Source organism: Mustela nigripes, chromosome 16, assembly GCF_022355385.1.
Source record: "Mustela nigripes isolate SB6536 chromosome 16, MUSNIG.SB6536, whole genome shotgun sequence".
Lineage (NCBI taxonomy): Eukaryota > Metazoa > Chordata > Mammalia > Carnivora > Mustelidae > Mustela > Mustela nigripes.
In genome coordinates this window covers 51,265,752-51,275,124 of record NC_081572.1, presented here as the reverse complement: position 1 = coordinate 51,275,124, position 9,373 = coordinate 51,265,752, and the positions used below count along the sequence as shown (strand labels likewise).

Here is a 9,373-nt window from a genome sequence, read left to right as displayed (position 1 = left end):
AAAAAAATCATGGAAACAAATGATAATGAAAATACAACGGTTCAAAATCTGAGGGACACAACAAAGGCAGTCCTGAGAGGAAAATATATAGCAGTACAAGCCTTTCTCAAGAAACAAGAACGGTCTCAGGTACACAACCTAACCCTACACCTAAAGGAGCTGGAGAAAGAACAAGAAAGAAACCCTAAGCCCAGAAGGAGAAGAGAAATCATAAAGATCAGAGCAGAAATCAATGAAATAGAAACCAAAAAAACAATAGAGCAAATCAACGAAACTAGGAGCTGGTTCTTTGAAAGAATTAATAAAATTGATAAACCCCTGGCCAGACTTATCAAAAAGAAAAGAGAAAGGACCCAAATAAATAAAATCATGAATGAAAGAGGAGAGATCACAACTAACACCAAAGAAATCGAAACTATTATAAGAACATACTATGAACAACTCTATGCCAACAAATTTGACAATCTGGAAGAAATGGATGCATTCCTAGAAACATATAAACTACCACAAATGCACCAGGAAGAAATAGAAAGCCTGAATAGACCCATAACCAGTAAGGAGATTGAAACAGTCATTAAAAATCTCCAAACAAACAAAAATCCAGGGCCAGACGGCTTCCCAGGGGAATTCTACCAAACATTTAAAGAAGAACTAATTCCTATTCTCCTGAAACTGTTCTAAAAAATAGAAATGGAAGGAAAAATTCCAAACTCATTTTATGAGGCCAGCATCACCTTGATCCCAAAACCAGACAAAGATCCCATCAAAAAAGAGAGCTATAGACCAATATCCTTGATGAACACAGATGTGAAAATTCTCACCAAAATACTAGCCAATAGGATTCAACAGTACATTAAAAGGATTATTCACCACGACCAAGTGGGATTTATTCCAGGGCTGCAAGGTTGGTTCAACATCTGCAAATCAGTCAATGTGATACAACACATCATTAAAAGAAAGAACAAGAACCATATGATACTCTCAATAGATGCTGAAAAAGCATTTGACAAAGTACAGCATCCCTTCCTGATCAAAACTCTTCAAAGTGTAGGGATAGAGGGCACATACCTCAATATCATCAAAGCCATCTATGAAAAACCCACCTCAAATATCATTCTCAATGGAGAAAAACTGAAAGCTTTTCCGCTAAGGTCAGGAACACGGCAGGGATGTCCATTATCACCACTGCTATTCAACATAGTACTAGAAGTCCTAGCCTCAGCAATCAGACAACAAAAGGAAATTAAAGGCATCCAAATCGGCAAAGAAGAAGTCAAATTATCACTCTTCGCAGATGATATGATACTATATGTGGAAAACCCAAAAGACTCCACTCCAAAACTGCTAGAAGTTGTACAGGAATTCAGTAAAGTGTCAGGATATAAAATCAATGCACAGAAATCAGTTGCATTTCTCTACACCAACAAAAAAACAGAAGAAAGAGAAATTAAGGAGTCCATCCCATTTACAATTGCACCCCAAACCATAAGATACCTGGGAATAAACCCAACCAAATAGGCACAGAATCTATACTCAGAAAACTATAAAGTACTCATGAAAGAAATTGAGGAAGACACAAAGAAATGGAAAATTGTTCCATGCTCCTGGATTGGAAGAATAAATACTGTGAAAATGTCTATGCTACCTAAAGCAATCTACACATTTAATGCAATTCCTATCAAAGTACCATCCATCTTTTTCAAAGAAATGGAACAAATAATTCTAAAATTTATATGGAACCAGAAAAGACCTCGAATAGCCAAAGGGATATTGAAAAAGAAAACCAAAGTTGGTGGCATCACAATTCCGGACTTCAAGCTCTATTACAAAGCTGTCATCATCAAGACAGCACGGTACTGGCACAAAACCAGACACATAGATCAATGGAACAGAATAGAGAGCCCAGAAATAGACCCTCAACTCTATGGTCAACTCATCTTCGACAAAGCAGGAAAGAATGTCCAATGGAAAATAGACAGTCTCTTCAATAAATGGTGTTGGGAAAATTGGACAGCCACATGCAGAAAAATGAAACTGGACCATTTCCTTACACCACACACAAAAATAGACTCAAAATGGATGAAGGACCTCAATGTGCAAAAGGAATCCATCAAAATCCTTGAGGAGAACACAGGCAGCAACCTCTTCGATCTCAGCCGCAGCAACATCTTCCTAGGAACATCGCCAAAGGCAAGGGAAGCAAGGGCAAAAATGAACTATTGGGATTTCATCAAGATCAAAAGCTTTTGCACAGCAAAGGAAACAGTTAACAAATCAAAAGACAACAGACAGAATGGGAGAAGATATTTGCAAATGACATATCAGATAAAGGACTAGTGTCCAAAATCTATAAAGAACTTAGCAAACTCAACACCCAAAGAACAAATAATCCAATCAAGAAATGGGCAGAGGACATGAACAGACAGTTCTGCAAAGAAGACATCCAGATGGCCAACAGACACATGAAAAAGTGCTCCGTATCACTCGGCATCAGGGAAATACAAATCAAAACCACAATGCGATATCACCTCACACCAGTCAGAATGGCTAAAATCAACAAGTCAGGAAATGACAGATGCTGGCGAGGATGCGGAGAAAGGGGAACCCTCCTACACTGTTGGTGGGAATGCAAGCTGGTGCAACCACTCTGGAAAACAGCATGGAGGTTCCTCAAAATGTTGAAAATAGAACTGCCCTATGACCCAGCAATTGCACTATTGGGTATTTACCCTAAAGATACAAACGTAGTGATCCAAAGGGGCATGTGCACCCGAATGTTTATAGCAGCAATGTCCACAACAGCCAAACTATGGAAAGAACCTAAATGTCCATCAACAGATGAATGGATCAAGAAGATGTGGTATATATACACAATGGAATACTATGCAGCCATCAAAAGAAATGAAATCTTGCCATTTGCGACAACATGGATGGAACTAGAGCGTATCATGCTTAGTGAAATAAGTCAAGCAGAGAAAGACAACTATCATATGATCTCCCTGATATGACGAAGTGGTGATGCAACATGGGGGCTTAAGTGGGTAGGAGAAGAATGAAACAAGATGGGATTGGGAGGGAGACAAACCATAAGTCACTCTTAATCTCACAAAACAAACTGAGGGTTGCTGGGGGGAAGGAGGTTGGGTGAAGGGGAGTGGGGTTATGGACATTGGAGAGGGTATGTGCTATGGTGAGTGCTGTGAAAGTGTGTAAACCTGGCGATTCACAGACCTGTACCCCGGGGATAAAAATATATGTTTATAAAAAATAAAAAATTTTAAAAAAAGGAGACATTACTACTGACCTTACAGAAATAAAAAGGATTATAAGAGAATACTAGGAACAACTGTATGCCAAAAAATTAGAAAACCTAGATAATATGGCAGATTCCTAGAAACACACAAACTACCAAAACTGACTCAAGATGACATAGAAAATACAAATAGGTCTATAATAATTAAACTTCCCACAATTAAAGCCCAGGTTCAAGTGGCTTCCCTGAATTCTAACAAACATTTCAAGAAAAATTAATACCAATCTTACACTAACTCTTCCAAAAAAACTTTAGGAAATAATCCTCAACTCATTCTATGAGGTCAGTGTTAATAAAACAAGACAGATGCAAAATTTAAGGAAGAACCAGGCAGAACTAATTCAGTCTGATTCAGTTTGAATCTTGCAACAAAGAAAACAAAATATATGCCATGGCAAATGCGATTTACCCCAGGAATACAAAATTCATTTAATATCTTAAAATCAACCAACATAACACATAATATTAGCAGAATAAAAAACAAAACCCACACAATTATCTTAACAGAATCAAAAAATTATGTGACAAAACCCAACAAACCAGAAACAGAAGCAAGCTTCATCAACGCGATAAAGACCATCTATGAAAGCATGAATCTAACATCATACTTAACAGTGAATGGCCATATGCGTTCCCCCTGGGATTACAAATCTCACAAAGATGTCCTATCTCCTCACTTCTATTCAACAGTGTACTGTATGTTTAAGCAAGAAAAACTAGAGAAGAAAAAGAAATAGAAGGTATCCAGACTCAAAAGGAAAAAGTGAATTTCTATTTGGAAATGACATAATCTCTACTTACAGATGATATCATCTTACATACAGAAAACCCTAAGGATTCCACACTCGTGCACATGCACATACAAACAAACAAAAACCCTTTTCCTATGAAAAAAACTAGATTAGCAAGGTTCAGGACACAAGATCAATATACATAAGTCAACTGTTCTATACATTATCATTGAACATTTCAAATAAGAAACTAAGAAAAAAAATCCATTTAAGAGAACAAAAAGAATAAAACACTTAGGAATGAATTTAACAAAAAATGTGTAAGACCCATACATTAAAAATACAAAATATCACTAAGAGACTGAAGGACACTTAAATAAATGAGACGACATTCCATATTCTTCTTACTAGAATGCAGTATGAACACAGGAATATTTCCCAAATTGATTAACACTTTCAACACAAGCCCTAAGAAAAGTCTATCTGCCTTTCTTGGAGCAATAGAAATGTTAAAATGTATCATCAAAATACTGGTTCTACTCAAATTAAAATTAAAACTAGGGGCACCTGGGTGGCTCAGTCAGTTAAATGTCTGACTCTTGATCTCAGCTCACATCTTCATCTCAGGGTTTTGAGTTCAAGCCTCAAATTGGACTCAATGGTAGGCGTGGAGCCTACTTTAAAAAAAATATTAAACAAAACTAAGCTCAGTACTTATAAACAGGATGCAGAATTTAAGAAAGAGTCAGACAGGGGGGTGCCTGTGTGGCTCAGTGGGTTAAAGCCTCAGCTTTCAGCTCAGGTCATGATTCAAGGTCCTGGGATAGAGCCTCACATCCAGCTCTCTGCCCAGCAGGGAGTCTGCTTTCCTTCCTCTCTCTGCCTGCCACTCTGCCTACTTGTGATCTCTATCCCTCAAATAAATTTAAAAAAATAAAAAAGGAAAGAAAGAGCCAGACAGAATTAACCTTCTCCCAAGGACTCCCCATCAGAACAAAAATAAACCCCATGAATTTTTCACCATGTCAAAAATAATGGTATTTTCCGACAGTTCATGGTTCAAAGCCTGAAACTATTAATATTTTCACCTTAAAAATTTTTAAGTCTAAACTGTCATATGTTCAAGGACAAATTTAAGAAGGATTGGCCCAGTATTAAATTTCAAAAAGACTATATAAAAATTATGTGTAAGAGTCTCAGAATGTATGTTGTCACAGAGCAAAAAGAAAAGCCCAGTTTCACATAAAATATTCTTGGAATAAAACCAAATTCTAAAGTGTAATTTTGTAAAAACTTAAAAACATAATTCTGGGGGAAAAAAAAGGAGCTGAACTCCAACATACTCTTTTTTTTTTAAACCATAATTATCTATAAGAGAGGAAGTAAGAATATAAATGGGGAAAAGGCAGTCAAACGGGTATGGGGAAAGCTTGAAGCTATATGGAAAAGAATGAAGCTGGACAACCTTCTTATACCCCCCCACAAAAATAAGGTAACAACAAATTAAAGACCTAAATATAAGACCTGAAACCATAAAACATCTAAAAGAAAACAAGGACAGTAAACTCTTGGACACTGGCCTTAGCAACAGTTTTCTGGATCTGTCTCCTCAGGCAAGGGAAATAAAAGCAAAAGCAAACAACTGGGACCATATCAAACTTAAAAGCTTTTGCACAGCGGAAAAATCACCAACACAAAAATGGAAGAAGGTATTTGCAAACGATATATCTGATAAGGAGTTAATATCCAAACTATAAAAAATGCATACAACTCAGCTAAACACCAAGTAACCCAATTAAAATTGGGCAGGGGACCTGAACAGATATTTTATCAAAGAGGACATACATATAGATGGCCAACAGACACATGAAAGGATGCTTAACATCATTAATTACCAAAGAAATGCAAATCAAAACCACGATGAGAAAATACAGCTGTCAGAATGGCTAAAATAAAAAAGACAAGAAATAACAAGGATTCGCAGGGTGTGGTGAAAAGGGGCCACTTGGGCATTGCGGGTGGAGATGCAAGCAGGTGCAGCAGCTATGGAAAACAGTATGGAGGTTCCTCAAAAAATTAAAAATAGAATGACCATATATGATCCAGTAATTCCACTGCTACTTATCCAAAGAAAATGAAAACACTAATTCAAAAAGACATGTGCACCCTTATGATTATTGTAGCATTATTTCCAATAGCTAAGATACAGAAGGAATCCAAGTGTCTACCAAAAGATAAATGGATAAAGATGTGAGATATATATACACAATTCAGCCATAAAAAGGAAAAAAATTTTGTCACTTGTTGTAACACCAATGGACCTAGAGGGTATTATAATAAGTGAAATAAATCAAAGACAAACACCATATGACTACACTTACATATGAAATCTAAAAAAAAACAAAACAAAATGAACAAACAAAAACCAGAAACAAGCTCCAAAATTTAGAGAACAAACCAGTGGTTCCTAGGAGGGGAGGGTAAAGAGTGAAAGAGGTGAAGAGGATTAGGAGGTACAAACTTCCAGTTATAAAATAAATAAGTCACAGAGAAGAAAAGTACAGTATAGAGAGTATAGGTAATAATACTGTCACAACTTTTTACAGTAACAGATGGTAACTACAGCTACTGCGGTGAGCACTGTGTAATGTATAGAGTTGTCCGATCACTAGGCTAGACAACTGAAACTAATAAACTTTGTACATCAACTAGACTTCCAAAAAAAATTTTTTAAAAATTTAAACCCCACAATTCTAAAATCAAAAGAAGCCAAAGATTAATGTAAGTCATTAATCAGAGATCAGCTGCTTGACAAAGCTGGTTCAAAGTGGATACAAAAACAGGTACTGACGGCAGAAAAAAGAATGCCAAAATAAGACAGACATGTCTAATATGACACTGAAATGGTATACATTAATTTTTTGATTTATTTCTTATTTCTAAGTTTTAGATAATTTATCTTACATAATTCATAAATTTCTGACTTCGTTATTTTTGAAAAAGTCGGGTGGATTCTGTACTCACAAATAAAAAAGCAAGCACATGATAATGAAAGAAAAAATCTAAACTAATTTAAACACATCTTAAGAATGTTTCCACTCACATTGATGCATTCTTGTTTTCGTACTTTTTCTTAATTTTTATTTATTTATTTGAGAGAGACAGAGTGTGACAGACAGCAGGGGAGGGGGCAGAGGGAGAAGGAGAAACAGACTCCTGGCTGAGCAGGGAGCCAGATTCCAGGCTCGATCCCAACACCCTGGGATCGTAACCAGGGCAAAGGCAGACGCTTAACTGACTGATCCACACAGGTGCCCATTCTTGGTATCTTTAATGACATTGAGTCTCACAATGCAAATTGAGAATCAGAGAATGTCATAAAGGATACTTCATCAATTAGCCATGACAATGTGACCATCTGCCACATTAGGGCTGCCACCACTGACAGAAATGAAATCTGCCAAATGGATGGGACCAGCCCTGGGGTTACCACACCTATCAAGCAAGATGGTGTTCACTGTAAACTTGCAGTGAACTAGGAACATTAAGAACCAGAGGCAGTAAAAGAGACCCTTCTCCATCCCCTTACATATATGTTAAGTTATTACCTTTACCAGCTCTGGCTCTTCTGGCTGAAGGTAAGGATCATTATCTGCCTGGGAATCTTCAGGATTCTGAGGGGATACAGGATAAGATCTTTCAGTGACAGGCTGCCTATGACCTATAGCAGAGCCTCAAGAAGCAACATCTGTCCACGGTGGATATGGCATATACAGGATAACCTCTTTTGTTGTTTTATTTAGGGCTGAAATTAATGTCCTGGAGTAACATCCAACTATAATTTTCTGTGACCTTGTTTAAGACAAGGACAAACATAAGACTGAGACAGATATAGGGGTGCCTGGGTGCTCAGTGGGTTAAGCCTCTGCCGTTGGCTCGGGTCATGATCTTGGGGTCCTGGGATGGAGCCCCACATCAGGCTCTCTGCTCCGTGGGGAGCCAGCTTCCCCCTCTCTCTCTGCCTGCCTCTCTGCCTACTTGTGACCTCTGTCTGTCAAATAAATAAATAAAAGCTTAAAAAAAAAAAAGACTGAGACAGATATAACTGCATAGTTTCTAAAGCAGGCTTCCAACAAAGAACCTACCACAACAAAAATAAATTTACAAAAAGAGGCCTTCAGATGCTACACAATTTTCCCTTTGGATGTAGGGTTCAAATGTATTTCTCAGAAACAATCTCTCTCACTCAAGAAAAGTACTCAATACCTGCCAACACTACATATTTTTCACAGCTGAATATCATTACAGTGTTGTGGGGGGGTCCAAGGGACCATCTCATTCAGGAAATATTTCAGGGACTTCTCACTATATTGTTTTCTTCCAAACCTTATAAACTGTATCCCCATGAGGGCCTGATTTTATAGATGAAATGATCTTTTATTGTATCTTTCCATTAGCACTTCACAATTTTAGGTTTTATGTGTGTCATTTTAAAAACTATGGGTAATATAACTATCTAAAGTCCATTGAGAAAAAAATGTTATCTTTCTCCCCTCCCAAGTTCTTATCTAAAAAATGTGAACCTCAACATCTGGTAATTAGGGATGGGTTTGACCACGTCAATACTAGACATATGCTTTGGATCTACTGATCAAATGCAATATTATGCTTTTTATTTATCTTTTCTCTTTTTCAAAAAAAAGGATCCATGTGGAGGTCCTGAACGCAGAACCTGAACCCAAGACCCTAAGATCAAGATGTGAGCTGAGATCAAGAGTCAAACACTTGAGGCACCTGAGTGGCTCAGTTGGTTAAGTGTATGCCTTCAGCTCAGGTCGGCATCTCAGAGTCCGGGGATCCCACCCTGCATCAGGCTCCCTGCTCAGCTGGAAGCCTGCTTCCCACTCTCCCTCTGACTGCTGCTTCCCCTGCTTGTGCTTTCTCCCTCTCTCTGTCAAATAAATAAATAAAATCTTACAAAAAAAATAATCATACGGGCGCCTGGGTGGCTCAGTGGGTTAAAGCTCTGCCTTTGGCTCAGGTCATGATCCTAGGGTCCTGGGATCGAGCCCCACATCACATCGGGCTCTCTGCTCAGCAGGGAGCCTGCTTCCTCCTCTCTCTCTGCCTGCCTCTCAGCCTACTTGTGATCTCTGTCTGTCAAATAAATAAATAAAATCCTAAGAAAAAAATCAGATGTTCAACCAACTAAAGCACCCAGGTGCCCCTCACTTACATTTCAAGGTATGTTTTAAGGACTATTTTCACTGTACATCCCAACAACAAAGAATAAAAGATCACAACTACAGGTTACTGCGGATTATTACTA

At 37.8% G+C, this 9,373-nt stretch overlaps 1 protein-coding gene across 1 annotated transcript in view; it reads right to left on the bottom strand.

Moving 5' to 3' along the window:
- LOC132003260 (zinc finger protein 624) overlaps positions 1-9,373 on the bottom strand; it is a 42,069-nt gene that overhangs the window by 29,127 nt on the left and 3,569 nt on the right. Inside the window, exon 2 of the mRNA XM_059378586.1 lies at positions 7,653-7,718. Within this exon, the coding sequence (XP_059234569.1) occupies positions 7,653-7,718 (66 nt within the window). The remainder of the gene's footprint in view (positions 1-7,652; positions 7,719-9,373) is intronic.